Source organism: Salmo salar, chromosome 02, assembly GCF_965601325.2.
Source record: "Salmo salar chromosome 02, fSalSal1, whole genome shotgun sequence".
Taxonomy (NCBI): Eukaryota; Metazoa; Chordata; class Actinopteri; order Salmoniformes; family Salmonidae; genus Salmo; species Salmo salar.
Genome location: NC_138292.1, coordinates 39,033,884 through 39,059,079, shown reverse-complemented (window position 1 = coordinate 39,059,079; position 25,196 = coordinate 39,033,884). Strand labels below are relative to the sequence as shown.

At 42.3% G+C, this 25,196-nt stretch overlaps 1 protein-coding gene across 3 annotated transcripts in view; it reads right to left on the bottom strand.

The window, feature by feature from the left end:
* The window catches only part of LOC106582539 (beta-1,4-galactosyltransferase 3), a 29,072-nt gene extending 8,802 nt beyond the window's left edge, over positions 1 to 20,270 (bottom strand). Inside the window, exons 1-3 of one of the 3 annotated variants that reach the window (XM_014165743.3) lie at positions 19,977 to 20,201; positions 18,958 to 19,053; positions 648 to 1,965 (exon numbers count right to left, since the gene is read on the bottom strand). In XM_014165743.3, coding sequence (XP_014021218.1) covers positions 648 to 933 — 286 coding nt within the window. In that variant the 5' untranslated portion in view covers positions 934 to 1,965; positions 18,958 to 19,053; positions 19,977 to 20,201. Of the gene's footprint in view, positions 1 to 647; positions 1,966 to 2,074; positions 2,204 to 18,957; positions 19,054 to 19,976 lie in introns of all 3 variants that reach the window. The other 2 variants (XM_014165734.3, XM_014165728.2) reach the window with 2 other exon arrangements.
* Between the last annotated feature and the right edge of the window lie 4,926 nt (positions 20,271 to 25,196).

Below are 25,196 nucleotides of genomic sequence, written 5' to 3'. Positions count from 1 at the left end.
ACTGACCATTTGAACACAAGTATATTCAGACCCTCTAGTCGAAGCGTACAACAAACACTCCTGTTGGGTCAGCCGCCACCAAGTCTTGGCTCAGTTTGAATGATCTCAAAGTCAAAACATATCCTTCCTTCCCTTACTAGGGGCCATCATTGAACATTGATCAGTTCCTGACTGTATAGGTGAAGCCAAGGTTCCACCATATCATGTCTACTCAATTCTGGTAACTTTCCCAGAAATCCTGGGTGAAGGACTCCAGGAATCAGAACAGAAAAAGCAGGAAATACAGAATTCTCCAAACAGGATTTCTCCTACCGAAATTAGTAGCCAACTAACAAGCAAGGACGGTTGCATGTGTGGAATTATTTGGAAATTCCCTTCCACAACAAACCAACCGAGGCTTTCTGACTGGCCACATTTCACATTACGTTTTCTGGCCCACTAATCAAGTATCTGAGCCACTTTCTTTTTACGAGAAAGTATTTTTCTGGCGTACATTGTAAAAAACATTCCCTCTTCAGTTTCAGTCTGGAGAGGGAATGAAGTAAGAGGTACGGGGAGCGCTGGATAACTGAAGACGGCGGCTGGTGAACTCAGAAATATAATGGGGCTGCCAGTTCTAGGACTTCTATTTCTGTGTGTGAACTCACCTATCAGGGGAGACGTCTTGGGGCAGTAGGGCATGTCCTCGCCCCGGCCGTGGGCCTTGGTCAGGAGGGACAAGTTGGCGTAGACGTCACTGCCCGTGTGATTGCGCAAGTGGGGCGAGCCGGCACCGGACGTCCCCAACGCAGTGGTCTCCGGCTTGCGGAAAATCCTGATGAAGTACGACACTCGCTTGTGGTAGCCCTCGCGGGACAGCAGAGCCATGACAACCAGCTGGACACCCAGGAACATGAACAGGTAGCGCCATTTTGACTGTAGCCACGTCGCCATGTCGCTGGCTCTGCGTCACAAGGAACTTGGAGAGCGGTTTGGTGATAGGTTTGGCTTCGTTAGTCCTAGCAACCTACACTAGAAGAACGCTGTGAGAGAATGCTTACTTTGTGGCTGGGTGAAATACGGGGTGGGATTGTCAACAGTCGGAATGGAGGTGTATGTTTTTTCAGTAAACAAGTGTGCACTGTCAGTATTGTGTATGATATGACATGTGCAACAGGCAATGGTATGGAGGTGCATCAATGAAAAGTGCAAAATCCTTGAGATGTTGAAATGTTTCTTTTAAATCTATTTTCAGATATTGGAGTGTGATATGAAGTTAGATCAAGTTTATAGTAAACGACAGTGAGAAACCAAGAAAGGCACTTTGGTTTAGCTGATCACTGGAGAAGCAAAAAAGAAGGTAAAAAAATTATCCTGAAAAAAGATTGATGTCTTTATTTCAATCTCTTGTCCCACCACAAGTTGAGATGTGTCAATCTCCAAAGTCTGCTGGTGGCCCTCTGGTTCATCGATGGCGTGTGGTGGCGATACCAGCCCAACATCATGCTACTAAAATTCCATCAGTGTCCAAACCACCACCACAGCTCGTTTGTTTCCAGTAAAACGGCTGACTGGGTGCTGTTGTGCTGCCTTGTGTTCTCTAGCTGCTACTCTCATGGGGGCCCTCTAAATAAACAGCCACCAACAACAAAAGGGAGCACAGGCAGCTGTATAGGCCCCTATCTTTTACAGAGGATTATGGTTTCATTTGGCTTGACAAGGCTGGCTAGAGAGGTAGGAAGAGGAAGTGGACCGAAACCTGTACAGTGGAAGGAGGAGTAGTCAGGGGCTGGCTGTGTGTGTGTGTTAGGGGAAGGGTGTGGGGACGGGGCAGACAGAGAGCAAAGAGAGAAAGGGGAAGGTCCGATGGCGACTGCGGCTATTGTTCCATTCTGACTGACACTCTGGGCTGAGAGACGCATCCAAGGGGGAGGGGTTCACCAGGCGTGGCGGACAGGGGCTCGGACCAATCACGAGAATGGTGCTCTGAAAGACAACGAGAGAGAGGTAGGTGGTTAAGAAGTTGTTACGATTGACATCCTATAATAATCTATTGTTGCTGCTAGCATCTTTCCCAATTAGACTAACTGTTTACCACATAAATGATGCACAGCAGGAACAAACAGCTTGTTTGTTTTCAGCCAAACAGCCCAGCTGGAGAGAGCCAGGAGGAATCAGGCATAACAGGAGCTCCAATACGGACGCCTTCGAAGAGAACAGACCGCTGGCAGCAACCGAGAAGCAGAAAGAAACAAGCTCAGAGAAGCTGAAGCGATTCAGAGAATCAAGATAGAAAGCAGTGGACGTTCTAGCTCTAGGAAAAGGTCCTACTACTACCACTACCCCTCAGACAGACCATAGAACGATCATGGGTCGTTAAAACAGTCCTGCTACTTGTGCTCGCGTAATCCTCCTTCCTTGCTATGGCTATCTGTTGGAGAATACCCGACACGTCGGCACTCCCGAATCAATTAGTGCACATTAAAGACGCCAGCCTCAGACTAACTCTAATCCTAATCCCACATGGAGAGCCCAGGGATTGGCAGAATGGTAGAGATACAGAGTTGCAGAAAACAGGATGAGAGTCAATGGGCGAGGGTGTGTGCATGTATAATAATGATATGTATCAGGGTTTCTGTTAGCCAGTAATAGCCGGCTTTTGGCCATAAAAAAATTGAAACGCCGATAAATGAAATTGGCACCGGCCAATTGTCCCCCCCTCAAAAAAAAATTTTGCGAAATAATGCTTTTTAGCCTACTCATTGATGGAAATACATTTGACCAGTCATGCTTATCAGTCTATGGGTTCATTTGCATAATTTTGTAGAATTAAATTGGCACGTATATTCCTTATGCATCACACGCACAATACAGCCTTTTTGTGGAAAATTTGTCAGCTAGCACTTTTATAAGGCCAAATCATAGCACAAAAATTCTTAATGCGATCTGTTAAAAATAGTTTTAGGGCCACGATTAAAAAGAGAGCATATTAATAAACACACAACTTTTTTTTAATCAACTGGTAATTGAAGTGCGCTTCCCATTCAAATGCATAGGCAACGTAAGGCAGGCTTCATCAACGCATCACACACCACATTGCAATGAGCTGGAGGCAGTATGCATTTTGAAAATGTATGCTAACCATGTGTATGTGACCAATACAATTTGATTTAGCTACTTTACAGTGCATTCGGAAAGTATTCAGACCCCTTGACTTTCCACATTTTGTTATGTTACAGCATTATTTAATGGATACATTTTATTTTAATTTTTTTTATCCCTCAATGTACACACAATACCCCATAAATGACAAAGCGAGAAAAAAATTACATCATTATTCAGACCCTTTACCATGAGACTGGAAATTAAGCTCCGGTGCATCCGGTTTCCATTGATCATCCTTGAACTGTTTCTACAACTTGATTGGACTCCATGTCCAATCAACTGAATTTACCACAGGTGATTTGGAAAGGCACACACACTTTTTATATAAAAAGGTCCCACAGTTGACAGTGCATGTCAGAGCAAAAACTAAACCATGAGGGTGAAGGATTTGTTCGTAGAGTTCCCGAGACAGGATTGTGTCAAGGCACAGATCTGGGGAAGGGTACCAAAAAATGTCTGCCGCATTGAAGGTCCCCAAGAACACAGTGGCCTCCATCATTCTTAAATGGAAGAAGTTCGGAACCACCAAGACTCTCCCGAGAGCTGGCCGCCAGGCCAAACTGAGCAATCGAGGGAGAAGGGCCTTGGTCAGGGAGGTGACCAAGAACCCGATGGTCACACACAGAGCTCCGGAGTTCCTCTGCAGCACGCCACCAATCAGGCCTTTATGGTAGAGCGGCCAGACGGAAGCCACTCCTCAGTAAAAGGCACGACAGCACGTTTTGAGTTTGCCAAAAGGTACCTAAAGGACTCGCAGACCATGAGAAGCAAGATTCTCTGGTCTGATGAAACCAAGATTGGTCTGAATGCCAGGTATCATGTTTGGATGAAACCTGGCACCATCCCTACGGTGAAGCATGGTGTTGGCAGCATCATGCTGTGGGGATGTTTTTCAGGTGCAGGGAGACTAGTCAGGATCGAGGGAAAGATGAACGGAGCAAAGTACAGAGATCCTTGATGAAAACCTGCTCCAGAGCGCTCAGGACGGTTGACCTTCAAAACAGGACAACGACCCTAAGCACAGTCAAGACAACGCAGGCATGGCTTTGGGACAAGTCTCTGAATGTCCTTGAGTGGCCCAGCCAGAGCCCAATCTCTGGAGAAACCTGAAAATAATGTAACTGTACAGCGACGCTCCCCATCCAACCTGACAGAGCTTGAAAGGATCTGCAGAGAAGAATGGGAGAAACTCACTAAATACAGGTGTGCCAAGCTTGTAGTGTCATACCCAAGAAGACTCGAGACTAACCGCTGCCAAAAGGTGCTTCAACAAAGGACTGAGTAAAGGGTCTGATGTAGATGTCATCAAGTAAAAAAAATATTAAAAAATACAAATTTGCACAAAAATTCTAAAAACCAGTTTTTGCTTTGTCATTATGGGGCATTGTGTATAGATTGAGGGGAAAAAATATATATTTCATACATTTTAGAATAAGGCTGTAATTTGTAAAAATGGGTCTGAATTCTTTCCGAATGGACTGTAATTGCTTGAAACCTGAAAGTTTTACTACATATTAAGAGGCATGATTTACCTTGCTTCAAAGTAGCCTAGACAAAATCTGACCATATCCGTGGAGGCAATTATTTTATACAGACATTCATGTCATTGACACTAGTAGCCTATTTCTCTCATGTGCCATTGGTCGTCAACTTTGTTTCATTGTCCGGTAGCCAAATGCACACGTTGCCTTGTGTGCATTGCTGCACTAATATTGTTAAGAACAAAATAGGTTTATCAACATTTTAAACTAAAACGTTCTTATCCGTCGCATCAGATTCATTGCTTTTTAACGTTGTTCTATGTAGCCTAGGCCTACTGGTTGTATGAATTTAGGATCCATCATCCCACGACTGTCCCTGAGTCTGAGCCATTTCCTTCTCGACAAGCTGACCAATAAAAATTAGGTAAACTTTACTATAGTGTATGGTAGATTGATATAGGCTCACAGGCAGCGCATCAATAAGGCTAGGGGAAGCTAAGCTTTCCTTAACTAAATTGCCAAAATTATGTAGCCTTATTAGCATACTCCTCTCCAGAAATAAAATAATTCAAAATAGGCTACTAAAAGCATGATTTGGCCACAGAGGATCATTAGCTGACCTTAACCTCCGTGCAATTTGGTCAGCGCGTGCTGCAAATACCAAATAGATAATTTAAAGTCAAATGTTTTGTCATATGCGCCAAATACAACAGCTGTAGACTTCACCGTGAAATGATTACTTACGTGCCCTTAAGCAACAATGCGGTGTTTCAAAAAAAGTACCAAAAAAATGGTGCTAAATAAACAAAAGGAAAAATATGATTGTGGAGTTGCGACCGTCAGCGAAAAGAGGCCCAGCCAGGGATATTGCAATATTTCAAAATACAAATCATGGGAAGACAGTGTGGAAAGAAAATGGCTATTGCTGTAAAGACAATGAAAAGACTAATCTGTCTTTCAGTTGAGCGAACAACAGTAGACCCATAGCCTATCTTATTGGGACGAGCGGGGGGCATCAGCCCCATCGCTGGTGACTGTGCATATTCACTCTATCATTGTTGGCTCACTGTCACTTAAAATGTTGTTTTTCTAAAATGTCCTCCTCCAGTTTAGATGGATGTCATATTGTATTTGTGTCTCCCCTTCTCATAAGCCTATTATATGGATAATGTAGTTATTGATTGTTTGTCAGTGTCAGCAGAGTAGGCTACCCTGTAATTTGTTGTTTATTACATTTTTATTTTTTTTGTATTTTATACACACACAGCCAATGTCTCCAGTCATATCAAGTGCAGTAGAATTGTATGAAATGGGTTTTTCCCATGCAAAGTAAGAAACTTATCCGACAGACTATAGCCAAGGCCTCTACACTGCATGCGCTCAGCCATGCATTGAGCAGTCTGAGTATTATTATTAGCCTAACTGACTATCCAATCTACTCATCACATTACAAATAGTAGGCTATCTTACATAAATCTGCAAATGTGATGATGCATGGAATGCTATATTATAATGGTGCATTTTGATGGTGAAAATGTGCTTCCCCAAACTTGAAACTCATGCTTGGCCTATACATATGCTAGTGATTGGGTTCGTTTCTCATCTTGTTGGCTGAGGGAAAGTAAATGTGGACAGTTATTTTAACATCTTCAAAGTACACAGTAAGGACACACGTCCTTGCATCCTCAACTTACATTTTCTGTTAAGATGAATTACCATATTCCAAATGTGATTGTCATTCTGAGCACCGTGGGTGGTTGCCCTATTCAAGTTATGCACCCAATGCACATGGGTTCGGTACATTTCTCAAATGTCTGGTAAATTATAGTGTTGCTGGTCAAATGTCCGGCGCCACATTTTCATAACAGAAACCCTGATATGCGTGTGTGATCTGCAACTGTGAGCACATCAGTTCCAACAGAAATCTCCCTTACCCCGCCTTTTCAGCTTCAATACTCCTTAATCCCCAGACAATGAGGAAACAAGTTCATTAAACACACAGAGAGACAGAGAAATGGAAAGACAAGAGGGTGAGAGCATGACATGAGTCAGCAAAATGTGGAGATACTGGAACAGGAAGGAGAGAGCTAGAAAGAGGGAGGGAGTGAAGAGAGGAAAAAGGAAAATAACTTTTTTTTTTACAACTTTAAATATGAGCAGATGCAATGTGGAACTTCTCAGGCAGTCCTCTCAAATGAACGTGGCCAGCAACATCATATACACAGCAACCATATAGGCATTGTGGCTAAATCCTTAGAGCAAACATGATAACCTTCATTTACTACGGTTTAAATGCACACTATACTACCGTATGTCCAATGTCCACTGCAGTTTCACAGGTGTTTACAGGAATAGTCGGCTGATCAACAGGGTGTGTATAGTATCATCCCAGCCCGGTTAAGCGCTCAGGGGCCGTATTGACTTAAAATGGGATATAGGATTGCTGCCTGGGATATAGTGTAGCAGGACAACTTGGCAGCTTGCAACTCCCTTGACAAAGCCAGGGCCTTGCCTTCTCAGCACACATAAAAAGAGCCAGTGACTTGATTTAGATGCCCCTGTTCCTCAGGCTATGTGATGCTATGTGAGGGAATCTGAGAATGACAAAGGAGAGGGAGAGAAAGCAGAGAGTAGGCCCAATGCAAGTGGCTAGTTTAGTTGTCTCACCAGCATTCAAACTAGGCTACATTCCCTCTCTCGAGTCTCGACATTTGAAAGTCAAAGAGGTAGAACTGGCATGACTAGCTCATGCAGGCCCGAGTCAGCCAAAACAAACATCTTCCCTCCAGTGTTCTTCCACCTCCTCACGTCACCCCCTCCTCCTCAGACTGTAAAGCAGCACACACTTCAGACCGAGTGATGGCAGCTATGGAAGATTACAGGCAAGATATGGGACAATCCTTTTCTGCCTGGAGCCATCAATATTATATGTATACTGTATGTACACATGCATACTTGCACACACTGGAATGGATGAGATAATAGTAGTCAGCGAGGGGGCCGAGGAAAGAGAGAAATGAGGTGGGGAGGGATGGAAGGGGAGCAGAGAGAGCGAGAAGTATGCAAAATGTATATATGAATCATTATCTAAGGATCTCTGTTAGCGTGGCTGGTTATTCAGGATCCCACGCATGCGCAGCCCATAGCCAGGCAGCCAGCCAGCCTGTCGGCCAGGCACAGGGGACCCACTAAGAGACCCGCAGTCCCGTGAGAGGGGAGCAGTCAGCCAGCCAGCTCAACAGACTGCTGGGAAATATAGGACGACGCAATAGAAGAGAAGAAAAGAGTGGCGGAAAGTGGAAATATGTAGCCAAGTACTTGAAAACATCTGGTGTGTGTCTGTCCCAAAGGAGAGCTGCAGAGCAGCAGTAGGGGTGCAGGAGTGGGAGGATGGGGTAGAAGCAGTTGATAGCAGACTAACGCAAGGCCTGCCTGTGAATCAAAGCCTTAACCTGCCGGAGCAGAGCGGGATGCCAGACACGAAGAGAAGGGTGAGGGACTGGAGTGATGCCATGTTCGGCTGATAAGAGGAACGCGTACTATATCCATCCGTCAGCATCTGTCAGCTGTGGACGACTGTGCTTTCTAGCTTTAACCTTGTGATCTCTGTAGTCTGCAAATCTGCTCCAAAACAGCTTTGGAGCTTGGGCGGAAAAGGCCCTCAAATCCTTGCACTCTATTCAGAACCATTCAGTTCTACACACTGAAGATAGGCTCCACTGAGAATCATGCAGACTTCTGCTACATTTCACCTCAGATTGGCAAAAGAACTTTACCAACATATCACCTGCCGCCAGTGTTCCATTACGAAGCAAACTGTCATATCCACTGCATTATCTAGTGTCACTAGCTCATTCTATCTATTGCCATGAGTCACAAGATGACTCCATGTGTCACCTCTTGCTCAACAAACCCGTTATCACCCTGTGGGAGTGTATAGGAGGAAAGAAGATACGGTATGAACAAAGCTAACAGAAACCATGTGAGGGGAAAGAGTAGACTAAACAGCTCTTCCCCCTCGGCTCACTACCACTCCCAGTGTAAGGCGACAATACACAATAGGGAGACACTCCAGACCGAAACTGCTACAGACCTATATCTATCCTACCCTGCCTTTCTAAGGTTTTAAAAAGCCAAGTTAAAACTAGAGGTCGACCGATTAAAATCGGAATGGCCGATTAATTAGGGCCGATTTCAAGTTTTCATAACAATCGGAAATCTGTATTTTTGGACGGTGATTTTTTATTTATAATTTTTTTTAGACCTTTATTTAACCTCTAGGGTAGGGGGCAGTATTTTCACGGCCGGATGAAAAACGTACCCAAATTAAACGGCCTACTACTCGGGCCCAGGAACTGGAATATACATATTATTAGTTTGGATAGAAAACACTCTGAAGTTTCTAAAACTGTTTGAATGATGTCTGTGAGTATAACAGAACTCATATGGCAGGCAAAAACCTGAGAAAATTCTAAGCAGGAAGTGAGAATTCTGGTGCTTGTAGTCCTTTCAAGTCATTGCCAATCGAACACACGGTGAGTTAGGGTTCATTTTGCACTTCCTAAGGCTTCCACTAGATGTCAACAGTCTTTAGGAGTCTTCAACAGTCTGTTTGAAGCGTCTACGATGAACAGAGACCAAATGAGAAGGCTGGGAACTTGGTCAGCCAGAGAATGACATTACTTCATTGGGGCGCGTTCATGAGGGTGGATCCTCCGTTCCAAAACCTTTTTCAAGACACAGGAACCGTCCAGTTGAAATATTACTGAATCTTCACGTTCTAAAGGCCCTAAAGATTGATGTTTTACAACGTTTGACATGTTTCAATGAACATAAATACAATTTTTTTTACTTTGTCGTAACATTTTCCGCTCGCACATTTGGAGTAGCTGAACTGAACGCGCGAACAACAATAAGCTATTTGCACATAAATTATGGATTTTATCGAACATAACAACATTTGTAGAGTACCTGGGATTCCTGGAAGTGCCTTCTGATGATCATCAAAGGTAAGTGAATATTTCTAATACTATTTATTAATTTAGATGACTCCAACATGGCGGCTATCTGTATCGCCTAGTGTTTTTTTCTGAGCACAGTACTCAGATTATTGCAAAGTGTGAATTCCCAGTAAAGTTATTTTGAAATCTGCCAATGCGGTTGCATTCAGGAGATGTTAATCTATAATTCTTTGAATGACGTTTAAAATTTTATCAATGTTATGACGAGTATTTTTGTAGATTGTGGTGCTGATTCACCGAAAGTATTGGAGGCAAAATATTTTCCTAACATCACGCGCCAATGTAAAATGCTGTTTTTATATATAAATATGAACTTTATCGAACAAAAAAATGCATGCATTGTGTAACATAATGTCCTAGGAGTGTCATCTGATGAAGATCGTCAAAGGTTAGTGCTGCATTTAGCTGTGTTATGGGTATTTGTGATGCATGCTACTTGCTTAGAAAATGGCTGGGTGGTTATTGTGTCGATGAACTCTCCTAACATAATCTAATGTTTTGCTTTCGCTGTAAAGCCTTTTGGAAATCGGACAACGCAGTTAGATTCAGGAGAAGTGTATCTATAAAATGGTGTAAAATAGTCCTGTGTTTGAGAACTTTGAATTATGACATTTTGTGGTTTTAAATCTGGCGCTCTGATTTTTCACTGGCTGTTGAATAGTGTGGGACGATTTCGTCCCACCTCCCCTAGAGAGGTTAACTTCTCTAGGGCCAGTGGGACGATTTCGTCCCACCTACGTAACAGCCAGTGAAATCCCGTGGCGCGTTATTCAAATACCTTAGAAATGCTATTACTTCAATTTCTCAAACATGTAACTATTTTACACCATTTTAAAGACAAGACTCTCGTTAATCTAACCACACTGTCCGATTTCAAAAAGGCTTTACAACGAAAGCAAAACATTAGATTATGTCAGCAGAGTACCCAGCCAGAAATAATCAGACACCCATTTTTGAGGCTAGCATATAATGTCACAAAAACCCAGAGGACAGCTAAATGCAGCACTAACCTTTGATGATCTTCATCAGATGACAACCCTAGGACATTATGTTATACAATACATGCATGTTTTGTTCAATCAAGTTCATATTTATATCAAAAAACAGCTTTTTACATTAGCATGTGATGTTCAGAACTAGCATACCTCCGGTGAATTTACTAAATTACTCACGATAAACGTTCACAAAAAGCATAATTATTTTAAGAATTATAGATACAGAACTCCTCTATGCACTCGATATGTCCGATTTTAAAATAGCTTTTCGGTGAAAGCACATTTTGCAATATTCTAAGTAGATAGCCCGGCATCAGAGGGCTAGCTATTTAGACACCCAGCAAGTTTAGCCTTCACCAAACTCCGATTTACTATTAGAAAAGTTTGATTACCTTTGGTGTTCTTCGTCAGAATGCACTCCCAGGACTTCTCCTTCAATAACAAATGTTGGTTTGGTCCCAAATAATCCATAGTTATATCCAAACAGCGGCGTTTTGTTCGTGCGTTCAAGACACTATCCGAAAGGGTAAAGAAGGGTGACGAGCACGGCGCATTTCGTGACCAAAAAATTCGAAATATTCCATTACCGTACTTCGAAGCATGTCAACCGCTGTTTAAAATCAATTTTTATGCCATTTTTCTCGTAAAAAAGCGATAATATTCTGACCGGGAATCTGCGTTTAGGTAAAAAAGACGAAAGAAAATAAAGCACGCGGTCGACTCGTGCATGCGCCTAAGCCCATTGTCCTCTGATTGGCCACTTGCCAAAAGCGATAATGTGTTTCAGCCTGGGGCTGCCTCGATATCATTCAGCTTTTTCCCGGGCTCTGAGAGCCTATGGGAGCCATAGGAAGTGTCACGTTACAGCAAAGATCCTCAGTCTTCAATAAACAGAGACAAGAAGAACAAGATCTTGTCAAAGAGGGCACTTCCTGTAAGGAATCTTCTCAGGTTTTTGCCTGCCATATGAGTTCTGTTATACTCACAGACACCATTCAAACAGTTTTAGAAACTTTAGGGTGTTTTCTATCCAAAGCCAATAATTATATGCATATTCTAGTTACTGGGCAGGAGTAGTAACCAGATTAAATCGGGTACGTTTTTTATCCGGCCGTGTCAATACTGCCCCCTACCCCCAACAGGTTAACATTGCACTCCACGAGGAGCCTGCCTGTTACGCGAATGCAGTAAGAAGCCAAGGTAAGTTGCTAGCTAGCATTAAACTTATAAAAAAACAATCAATCATAATCACTAGTTAACTACACATGGTTGATGATATTACTAGTTTATCTAGCCTGTCCTGTGTTGCATATAATCGCTTAGGTACACGTTGCTCCAACCATAAACATCAATGCCTTTCTTAAAATCAATACACAAGTATATATTTTTAAACCTGCATATTTAGTTAATATTGCCTGCTAACATGAATTTCTTTTAACTAGGGAACATGTGTCACTTCTCTTGCAAACAGTCAGGGTATATGCAGCAGTTTTGGCCGCCTGGCTCGTTGTGAACTGTGAAGACTATTTCTTCCTAACAAAGACAACCGACTTCGCCAAACGGGGGATGATTTAACAAAAGCGCATTTGCGAAAAAAGCACAATCGTTGCACGACTGTACCTAACCATAAACATCAATGCCTTTCTTAAAATCAATACACAGAAGTATATATATTTAAACCTGCATATTTAGCTAAAAGAAATCCAGGTTAGCAGGCAATATAAACCAGGTGAAATTGTGTAATTTTGTGTTCATTGCACGCAGTCAGGGTTTATGCAACAGTTTGGGCCGCCTGGCTCGTTGCGAACTAATTTGCCAGAATTTTACGTAATTATGACATAACATTGAAGGTTGTGCAATGTAACAGGAATAATGTTTTGTTTTCGAAATGATAGTTTCCGGAATCGACCATATTAATGACCTAAGGATCATATTTCTGTGTGTTATTATGTTATAATTAAGTCTATGATTTGATAGAGCAGTCTGACTGAGCGATGGTAGGCAGCAGCAGGCTCGTAAGCATTCATTCAAACAGCCCTTCACAATGCATTGCACTGTTTATGACTTCAAGCCTGTCAACTCCCAAGATTAGGCTGGTGTAACCGATGTGAAATGGCTAGCTAGTTAGCCGGGTGCACGCTAATAGCGTTTCAAACGTCACTCGCTCTGAGACTTGGAGTAGTTGTTTCCCCTAGCTCTACATGGGTAACGCTGCTTCGAGGGTGGCTGTTGTCGATGTGTTCCTGGTTCAAGCCCAGGTAGGAGCGAGGAGAGGGACGGAAGCTATACTGTTACACTGGCAATACTAAAGTGCCTATAAGAACATCCAATAGTCAAAGGTATATGAAATACAAATCGTATAGAGAGAAATAGTCCTATAATTCTTATAATAACTACAACCTAAAACTTCTTACCTGGGAATATTGAAGACTCATGTTAAAAGGAACCACCAGCTTTCATATGTTCTCATGTTCTGAGCAAGGAACTTAAACGTTAGCTTTCTTAGATGGCACATAATGCACTTTTACTTTCTTCTCCAACACTTTGTTTTTGCATTATTTAAACCAAATTGAACATGTTTCATTATTTATTTGAGGCTAAATTGATTTTATTGATGTATTATATTAAGTTAAAATAAGTGTTCATTCAGTATTGTTGTAATTGTCATTATTACAAATAAAAAAATATATATATATATATATATATATATATATTTTTTTTTATAAAAAAAAAATAATCTACATTTTTAAAATAAAAAAATAAATAAAAATAAATAAATTCAAAAAACATAAAATTGCCAAAAAATTGAATCGGCCGATCAATCGGTATCGGCGGTTTTTTGGGTCCTCCAATAATCGGTATCGGCGTGGAAAAATCCTAATCGGTCGACCTCTAGTTAAAATAGATTACCGACCATTTCGAATCCCACCGTACCTTCTCCGCTATGCAATCTGGTTTCAGAGCTGGTCATGGGTGCACCTCAGCCACGCTCAAGGTCCTAAACGATATCATAACCGCCATCGATAAGAGACAATACTGTGCAGCTGTATTCGTCGACCTGGCCAAGGCTTTCGACTCTGTCAATCACCACATTCTTAGCAGCAGACTCAACAGCCTTGGTTTCTCAAATGACTGCCTCACCTGGTTCACCAACTACTTCTCTGATAGAGTTCAGTGGGTCAAATCCGAGGGCCTGCTGTCCAGACCACTGGCAGTCTATGGGGGTGCCACAGGGTTCAATTTTCAGGCTGACCCTCTTCTCTGTATACATCAATGATGTCGCTCTTGCTGCTGGTGATTCTCTGATCCACCTCTACGCAGACTACACCATTCTGTATACTTCTGGCCCTTCTTTGGACACTGTATTAACTAACCTCCAGACGAGCTTCAATGCCATACAACTCTCCTTCCGTGGCCTTCAACTGCTCTTAAATGCAAGTAAAACTAAATGCATGCTCTTCAACCGATCGCTGCTCGCACCTGCCCTGCCGTCCAGCATCACTACTCTGGACGGTTCTGACTTAGAATACGTGGATAACTACAAATACCTAGGTGTCTGGTTAGACTGTAAACTCTCCTTCCAGACTCGCATTAAGCATCTCCAATCCAAAATTAAATCTAGAAGAATCGGCTTCCTATTTCGCAACAAAGCATCCTCATGCTGCCAAACATACCATCCTACCGATCCTCGACTTCGGCGATGTCATTTACAAAATAGCCTCCAACACTCTACTCAACAAATTGGATGCAGTCTTTCACAGTGCCATCCATTTTGTCACCAAAGCCCCATATACTACCCACCACTGCGACCTGTACGCTCTTGTTGGCTGGCCCTCGCTTCATACTCGTCGCCAAACCCACTGGCTCCAGGTCATCTACAAGACTTTGCTAGGTAAAACCCTGCCTTATCTCAGCTCACTGGTCACCATAGCAGCACCCACCCGTAGCACGCACTCCAGCAGGTATTTTTCACTGGTCATCCCCAAAGCCAATTCCTCCTTTGGCCACCTTTCCTTCCAGTTATCTGCTGCCTATGACTGGAACGAACTGCAAACATCACTGAAGCTGGAGACTCATATCTCCCTCACTAACTTTAAGCACCAGCTGTCAGAGCAGCTCACAGATCACTGCACATAGCCCATCCAACTACCTCATCCCCATACTGTATTTATTTATCTTGCTCCTTTGCACCCCAGTATCTCTACTTGCACATTCATCTTCTGCACATCTATCACTCCAGTGTTTAATGGCTATATTGTAATTACTTCGCAACCATGGCCTATTTATTGCCTTACCTCCCTTATCTTACCTCATTTTCACACACGATATATATACTTTTTCTATTGTATGTTTGTTTATTCCATGTGTAACTCTGTGTTGTTGTATGTGTCGAACTGCTTTGCTTTATCTTGGCCAGGTCGCAGTTGTAAATGAGAACTTGTTCTCAACTTGCCTACCTGGTTAAATAAAAGGTGGAGAAAAAAAAAAGCTATCCATATTCAATTACTAAACAGAACAACTGAAATCCTTGAGGACGGTTCCTGACTCCCGAGGATGTGAAATGACCATTGTCATATAGGCTAGCCTAGAACTTGAGAAAACGTAGGCTCCTTTCCAGTCTGTGGTATCAACGGAGGAAGAGGCTTGAGCCAGAGACCAGCTCAGTTTGCACTGCCCTGAGCATCAATATGCACCAGAAAATGTGCTTTGTGACAAGAGCATTACCTTTACTTGACTGCCAAGACAAGGGAAAACTGTTCATATTTGGATAACCACTGGCTATAAGGACAACCCTACATTCTAAAAAAGAAAAGAAAAATAGCCTACAAAGATACAGTAGATAGCTCTTCCAACTAAACAAGTCCAGGCAATTAAAACATTAGCATACAGTGTGAAAAAAGTGTAATATACACACACACACACACACACACACACACACATGTTAATGAGGGCTAACGCCCTTGTCATAGCAACCCATGGCAACACACTGGCCATTCATTGTCAGTGCAGCTGGTACATGTCTCTTTAGCCGCTCCCTCAGTTCTGAGTCCACTGGGACAGGCTCACTGCTGAAGAGAAAAAAAGAAAAATTCTCCACAGCTTCTCCTTTACTCTCTGCTGCTGCTTGGGTAGTAACTAGTCTGAGTAGTTTCCATAGCGCAAAGTTCATTTGTGGCTTGAGCACCCACACACACCTCTGGAACAGCCCTCATTGCAACCATGATGACAAGCTGCACGGCTCAGTAGCTAAGCAATGACAACCATAGGGACCAACCAGAAAAACTGAGGATAACCACGTAAACATAACAAAAAGGTCACTAAGAGTCACACAGACATGAACGGCGAATGTGTTGCCTATCCACCGCTACTATCATTCCAGAGTACTGGCCAGAAAACATATAGATGGCAGCCCGGGACAGGTTCAACATCATTGATAGATTGTGTTGGGGGAAAATGTAATGTCTTGCCCTGATTGGACAGAAAGGGAGCAGGGTCAGCAATGGACCCGACAAATAGGAAGGCTAACACTAATGAAATAACCACAAGTATCAACAGGGATTGGCATAACAAGTTGCCTTGTCACCTAGGGCAAGTGAACTGAGCAGTCGTGCAAATTGAGCCTGCTCTGTGGTTGTTCCATTGGGCAGGTGACAGTTTACACTGGAAACAACCACACAACATAAAAATGTGTGGTTCATTCACTACGTTCATATAAAAAGACAGAATATTGCATTTCTGAATGCAAGTTATCATATCTGACAGGCAACCAAAAGCCTACTCCTTACTTGGCTAATGGGCAAGTGCACTTCAGACCTTAAAAGGGATACTTCAAGATTTTGGCAACCAAGCCCTTTATCTACTTCCCCAGAGTCCAATGAACTTGTGGATACCATTTCTATGTCTCTGTGTGCAGTTGGAAAGAAATTGCTAACTAGCGTTAGTGCAATGACTGGAAGTCTATGGTAACTGTGAGCATACTAGTAGATACCATAGACTGTCATTGCGCTAACGCTAGTTAGCATTAGCGCACAAACTACCTCCAACTTCCTTCATACTGGACGCAGAGACATAAAACTGGTATCCATGAGTTCATCTGACTCTGGGGAAGTAGATACAGGGCTTTGTTGCCAAAATCCTAGTGTCCCTTTAAAATGTCCAATACCTGTTGAAGGGTAGAAAATGAATGGTCACACAGCACTGGTTGGCTGATTGTGTAAACAGTAGTTCACTAACTGTTGTAAGTATGTTGTTAAAATCCTGTTTTTGCATATTCAGCATCAAACTGTAGGCATCAAAGCATGTCATTGCAGTCTCTTCCACAAATGGAGAAACTCCTCCAAGTAACACATTGTATGTACACCTCTTTCTAAAACAATGTCCTTGTTTTAGAAAGAAAAGCACATTTTTGGTTCATTAAAATAACATCAAATTGATAAGAAATACAGTTTAGACATTGTTAATGGTTGTAAATGACTATTGTAGGTGGAAACGGCAGGTTTTTAATGAAATATCTACATAGGTGTACAGAGGCCCATTATCAGCAACCATCCCTCCTGTGTTCCAATGGCACGTTGTGCTAGCTAATCCAAGTTTATCATTTTAAAAGGCTAATTGATCATTAGAAAACCCTTTTGCAATTATGTTAGCACCGCTGAAAACTGTTGTGCTAATTAAAGAAGCAAATAAACTGGCCTTCTTTAGACTAGTTGAGTATCTAGAGCATCAGCATTTGTGGGTTCGATTACAGGCTCAAAATGGCCAGAAACAAATAACTTTCTTCTGAAACTCATCAGTCTATTCTTGTTCTGAGAAATGAAGGCTATTCCATGCGAGAAATTGCCAAGAAACTGAAGATCTCGTACAACGCTGTGTACTACTCCCTTCACAGAACAGCACAAACTGGCTCTAACCAGAATAGAAAGAGTGGGAGGCCCTGGTGCACAACTGAGCAAGAGGACAAGTACATTAGAGTGTCTAGTTTGAGAAACAGACGCCTTACAAGTCCTCAACTGGCAGCTTCATTAAATAGTACCCGCAAAACACCAGTCTCAACGTCAACAGTGAAGAGGCGACTCCGGGATGCTGGCCTTCTAGGCAGAGTTGTATGTCGTTGTATGCTGGAGAGTTAACATTTCCCGTCATCGGAACTAAGGGGCCTAGCCCATTAAAAATAGCCCATGACCATTATTCGTCCTCCACCAAACGTAAGGTTGGCACTATGCATGGGGCAGGTATCGTTTTCAAGGCATCTGCCAAATCCAGAGTCGCCCGTTGGACTGTCAGATAGTGAAGCATGATTCATCACTCTAGAGAACGCGTTTCCACTGCTCCAGAGTCCAATGGCAGAGACCTTTACGCCACTCCAGCCGACGCTTGGCATTGTGCATGGTGATCTTATGCTTGGGCGGGGCTGCTCGTAAATGGAAACCCATTTCATGAAGATCCCGACAAAAGTTTTTTTTGCTGAAGTTGCTTCCAGAGCCAGTGTGGAATTCGGTAGCGAATGTTGCAACTGAGGACAGACGATTTTTACGAGCGTCAGCGCCCGGCAGTCCCGTTCTGTGAGCTTGTGTGGCCTACCACTTGTGGTTGAGCCGTTGTTGCTCCTAGACGTTTCCTCTTCACAATAACAGCACTTACAGTTGACCAGCGCTGCTATAGCAGGGCTTAAATTTTATGAACTGACTTGTTGGAAATGATGGCATCCTATGACTGTGCCACATTGAAAGTCGCTGCACTCTTCAGTAAAGGCCATTCTACTGTCAATGTTTGTCTGTGGTGAAGGCATGGCTGTGTGCTCGATTGTATTCACCTTTCAGCAACGGGTGTGGCTGAAATAGCAAAATCCACTATTTTGAAGGGGTGTCCACATACTTTTGTGTATATATAGTGTATGTCCTTGTTCTCTCCTTGGCGACATCTCATAGAAAATAATTAAAGTCATTAATAACCATAGTCAGTCACATAAATAGACATCACAATCACTCCATCATCCAAACACAATACAAAATGTAATAGCAAATAAGTGTTCAATTTCAACTTAATCATGATCATATGTAATTTGTTTTTTCAGGTCTTAAGGTTAGTAAAAATGTATGAACTAATACATTTCGTCATTACCACATTCTTTCCTTACCATCACAGTTCATTATGTGGTGGTAATCACGTGGGATGAGAATGACATGCTAACTCCAATTGAACAGCTAGCATACAATGTATCCTAAATAAATCATTAAAAAAAAAAAAAAAAATGTAACAAGTTGTTTTAATTATAACCTACTTGGTAATGACATTCAATAAAAATATTATATTTACCTTTATTTTTAAAAACATTTCCCGGCATCAAAATGTGAATTTCCTCCATGTGCTCAGCTGTCACTATTCATATACATGGTAACAAAGTACACACATCTGAAAAAAACGTTATTATAATATACATTTGCTTGTCGTGGTGGTAATGACAAAATACTTAGAGAAGACCGTATTGTTTGTATATATTTTTTTTAAAGTAACAAATGGCTTATGCACATCTAATATGCAGGTAGCCTAGTAGTTAAGAGTGTTGGGACAGTAACGGAAAGGTTGCTGTATCGAATCCCACAGCTGACAACGTAAAAATAAAAAATAAAGTCGTTCTGTCCCTGAACATGACTGTTAACCCAAAAGTTTACGGTTATTTTAGTCTTAAAGGTTGTGAAAAAAAAAAATCTAATTTCGCATTTTCTCTTTAAAATCGAACGTATTTCCTAAATCCGTCATTGTAAATAAGAATTTGTTCTTAACTGACTTGTCTGGTTAAATAAAGATGAAATAAACCAAAATCACCCAGCTATTCCATCGGAATAAGATTTTTTTGCTTGGTCACAGACATGAACAGATGCAACAATATCATGTAGCCTGCCTACAGACAGACATACACACACTCTATGGTGTTCAGTAAACTATTTCGTTTTGTGTTTTTACATTATTAGACCATTCAAGTCTTTAGATCTTGTACGAGAGTCTTGATGATGTAACCAAAGATTCCACCATTTCTGGCGTAGCTAATTTACCTGGGCTCGAGCCTTGCCTCAACAACTCTTAAAGCGGCCACAATAAATAAATAAATATTTAACATTTTAGATAGTCCGTAGCTAACGTTGGCTAACTAGCAAATGTGACGGAGAAACAAGCTATAAAAGCCGGCAAACTAACGTCACTGACTCCATTTCCTTCTGCTTTGCTAGCTTGCTAACGACTAGCTAACTTATTTCATACACGGTCATGATTTGTTATCCAGTTAGCATTATTAGCTAGTTAGCTAGATAAAAATAAATAAACTGTAGCCAGCTTACCAACTAAACGCACGAGACGGTGTTTACCATTCCACTCCTCTTGTTCGTGGATAGCTCAATAGTTCCTTTTCTAATTTATTCCAGGCAACAGAATTGCTAAACATCACTTTCACAATTCGAGTTGCTCCGGGGCTGCGTTTCGAAGTTGAAATGCAGCTTCTTCAGCCACACTTCACATGTAGACCAGTACAGGAAGTGATGTACACAGCTGTTTGGTGTTGCTTGTAGTAATGAATGGTAACGTCGGTAGAGACTTTTTAAGAGTTAGTTTAGCGCACCTTCTCGAACCTTTTCGTGCTGTATGCATGTCCTGATTTTCACCACTACTTGCTGTTTTGGTTTCACAATAATTAAATGAATGCACTGACAATACAATTGAATGGGGTGACGTTGGGTAGTACACAGTGACATAACGACCCTTTTGTGTTATGGCTTACTGACTATAGAACGAGGAAAACACCATATGCTTGACTCGATGAGACATGGTAAAGATAAATTACAGAAATTGTGTAATATAAATTACATGTGTTTATTTAGACCTACTACTGTATCTTTCGTACACGTTCTGAGCTGTGCTTTTATGTAGAAATTGTACTTTCTAATAAAATATCGATTTTATACCAAATGTCAGATGGGAGAAAATAAAGTATTCTATTGTAATAGATGTGTTCTAGATTCTGGAATGGTGCATCACTTATCTCTTAGTTGAAAATCAAGTGTAAACCAATTGTGGTCAAAGCCAAAGTACTGACTTTTTGCCATATTTCAACACAAAACAGCTTATTTAAAAGGTAAGGAATCCACTCAATACTTCAGTATTCAACGTTATGGGACTGGGTAGTTGTTACATGTAGATTAAGTTACTGGTCCACTGGCAGGAGTTAAACAAAGGCAATGAAGTGGTTACCAAAATGAATAGCATTTTCATGATCACTAACATATCTAAACTAAATATATTTCTATAATCTGACAAATAACTACATGCCACTTTAAGGTGATGGATTGATCCTCTGAAACTGTAGTTATGGACAAATAGTTATGGCCGTTTGTGATCGCACACACATTTGAATTTGGTTGTCCAAACCTTTCTTCAGAATGCCCAAGCTTCCCACCTCACCTTCCTCAGTTCCACCCCTGGAAGCCCCAGTCAACCTTGGATGCTGTAGTGTCAGCAATGTGGTGCAGTTTCTGCCCTGGTCAAAGAATGCTACCCAGTGGCGGATTTAGGTATGGGCGACATGGGCAGCATCTTGCTAGGGGCGGCACGGGGCGCCCGCACAACATTTTGTTGGGAATGGTGATATTTGCACGTCACGTCAATGATTTCATGTCACTGTGGGTCAATTAACCTTGTCGGAGTGGGCGCCCTGATTCTAGTTTGTGAGCTAGGCAGGCTACTGCCTGGGAAGGTCTCTCACTCAGAAGTATGAGATGGGGAGGGGGGCGAGGGTATGTTGACCTCAGGTCTACCAACTGGAAGCCCGAGGTAGGGGGAGTGGGGGAATCTATCAAATAGCACACCTCTTAACTTTGTACAGTACTAATGCAATTAGTAAAATCAGTCACACTACGAAATGCTACCAAATAAACCACAATTCATTCATAATACTGTGAATATATTGTTTCACAGACATATTGTTGCATTTTTTTCTGGTTTCTGTAAAATCGTTAACAATAATATAAATCCAGTCTGCACACCACCAAATTGAATTGGTTTAGTCTTGACTCTTGGTTGAGTGTTGGGGGATGGGTAATGTATTGATGCTCGAGTGCCAAATCAACACAAATGGATAAGATAAGGTCTAAGCCATCAAGTGCCCAGTTTAGGAAAAAGAGGAAAGAAGAGGAGAAATGCGCAGAAGATAAAGGTAAGCAGCTATGTCATCTCTTTATGATTATAATATTATGCATGTGATGAAATAGGCTAGTTTAACACTCATGTTTGTTAGCCTATGTTGCTTGCTATGCTATTACACATAGGGCGACTATATTCCGTTTTCTGTCCAACTAGCTTACATAACATTGGATATAATTTCACACAGTTTCATCATGATAATGTGTGTAGCCTGCAGCAAAACGATTACAACCTAACTAGCACATTATTGATTTGGTTAACGTTCATTGAGGTGACATCATAAATGTTTTCTGTGATTGTATTGATTAGTTCCCGAGCTCAGTAAGGGGAATTTCCAATGCTGTAAGCTAACTTAAAATATGTCTATATTATGCTGATATGTTGTATCTTTTGTGATATATTGAGTCTTTTGGGGTGTCTTATTTCATTTGGTTCCTATTCTGAAAGTTTGATATATTGTGCATAATGACGTATATTTAATTGTGCAACAAATGTATTTAGGGTGTCAGACTCATATACTGTATTTCAATGTAAATTCAGGGGCACTTCTGAAATATTTTGGAGCACCCTCTGGCACTAGCCAGGATGAGGAGCCATCTACCTCCTCAGCCACACAGGTGTCTTAACAAATGTTGTCTGAGCCTGAGGATGAAGACCCATTTGCTTCCACTTCTCCCCACCAGGATTCTTCAGGTATGTTTGTGAACACGCGCATGTGTGTATGGGTACACGCACATGTGTTTGTATCCCTGCATAACATAAACAAAACACAATTTCCCTTTTGCAAAGTTAAGTTTCCATATTGTAGGTAACAATGATTTTATTATTACTGGGTTTGTATGTGGGATGTTCCACCACTATAAATGCTGTGAATAACATGTGTAAACTAATGCCCATGTGCTCTCCATTATAAATGCCTGTAGCAGCATCCCCACCAAACCCTGCTGCTGAGGATGAACCACTGTCTACAGTGGTTGACTGGCCTTCAGTTCTGACTGAAAGAATTCAGACACACCTAGTCTGCAGAGGACCAAGTGAGGTACCACCTAACTTTATTTTCCCAAGGAATGGGAGTGATGGAAGAAGTTGCCACCACCAGTATTTCAGGAAGACCTTGGTGAGTGGTGAAAAAAAAACCCTAGAAGTTGGTTGGTGTATTCTGAAAGAAACAGCCACTTCTGCTGCAAACTTTTCTAAGAAGAAAATTACTTTAGCAAACTCAGGACTGACAAGACTGGAAACATACAAGAACTTTGCTTACTTCACACGACAGCAGTCCAGAACACCAAAACATGGAAAGAACTGGCAAGGCTAAAAAAAGGGTAAACAAATTCTAAGCATGAGATGGCACTTATGGAGGCTGAGAGGATAAGATGGAGAGAGGTGTTGACACGTCTGACTGCTATTGTGCAGTCTCTGGCAATTAGAAATCTGTCACTAAGGGGACACACAGAAACACTGTACTCTCCATCAAATGGAAATTTCCTCAAAGAGGTTGAACTGATGGCACAATTTGATCCAGTCATGAAAGAGCACCTTAACCGTGTCCAAAAAGGGACCTTGGCCACCAAATACAGAATGAACTCATTGATTTGTTGAGCAGCAAGGTCATTTCAATAATGGTGAGTGACATCAAGCTGGCAAAATTCTTCTCTATCATTCTAGAATGCACCTCAGACGTCAGCCACACTGAACAGTTGTCAGTTGTGATTATAATTGTGTCACTGAAGGAGCCCCACATAAAGGAACATTTATGGGGTTTTGAGAGGCAGACAAGTCCACGGGTCAACATTTGGCATCCCTGATTCTCAAAAGATTAGAGATAAAAATTCAGAGGACAGTCATGATAATGGGGCCAACATGAGAGGCAAAAACAAAGGTGTCCAAGCCAGACTCCTGGAAATGAATCCAAGAGCTCTATTTGTGCCATGTGGGGCTCACACATTGAACCTGGTTGTGGCTGATGCCACAGGTTACTTTGGCATCTTACACAAACTGTACACCTTGTTCTCAGCCTCAACACAGCAATGGGCCATCCTGAAAAAACATGTGGACATCACTTTGAAGTCATGGACTGAGACAAGGTGGGAGAGTAAAGTATATACATTTTTTTTTTACCCCTTTTTCTCCCCAATTTCATGGTATCCAATTGGTAGTTACACTCCTGTCCCATCGCTGCAACTCTCGTACGGACTCAGGACAGGCGAAGGTCGAGAGCTGTGCGTCCTCCGAAACACAAACCAGCCAAGCCGCACTGCTTCTTGACAACGCCTGCTTAACCCGGAAGCACCAACGTGTCGGAGGAAACACCGTACACCTGGCGTCCGTGTCAGCGTGCATTGCGACCGGTCCGCCACAGGAGTCGCTAGTGCGCGATGGGACAGGAACATCCCTGCCGGCCAAACCCTCCCCTAACCCGGACGATGCTGGACCAATTGTGCACCGCCCCATGGGTCTCCTGGTCGCGGCCGGCTGCAACAGAGCCTGGACTCGAACCAGGTTCTCTAGTGGCATAGCTAGCACTGCCTTAGACCACAGAGCCACTCGGGAGGCTGTGGGAGTGTAAAGTTAAGAGTGTCGAGCCACTGAGGTATCAGGCAGCAGAGGTGAGAGAGTCACTGATTGAGTTGAGGGATCAAACCAAAGACCCTGTGATAAAGATTGAGGCCCAGTCCTTGCCAGAGGTGGGATCATACCACTTCAGCATCTGTACAGTGGTGTGGTATGACATCTTGAGCCAGATCCAGCATGTGAGCAAGCTGATGTAGTCTCCCAGTATGCATGGTGCAGTCAGTCTTCTCATAAAGACAGAGGTCTCAGCAACTACAGGGCAACAGGCTTTATGACTGCACAAACATCAGCCAAGGATATTTGCGAGGCTATGAACGTAGAGGCCGTTCTACAACAAAAAAGTCTGAGATCCACAAAGTGGCACTTTTCATACAAATCATTTGATGAGCCTTTGAGTGATGATCTGAAGAAGCTGGATGTGACATTTTTCAATGTCGTTGTTGATGCTGCAACCTCAGCCCTTCAGGAAAGATTTTCCACATTGGAAAATGTGGGAGAGAAGTTGAGTGCTGTCAACCTTCCAAAGTCTCTCAAATGAGCTGACAGAACAATGTGAGGCCCTTAGTATGACACTGCACTATAAAGAACACTCAAACTTGGATGGCAGAGAGCTTGCACAGGAACTGAAGAACTTGCCATCTTAGACAATGACCCTGCTTGAGCTGCTGATATTTATATACCGTCTGGTGTTCAACCTTCCCAAGTTCTCTCACGTCACCCCGCTCCTCCGCTCTCTCTCCACTGGCTTCCAGTTGAAGCTCGCATCCGCTACAAGACCATGGTGATTGCCTACG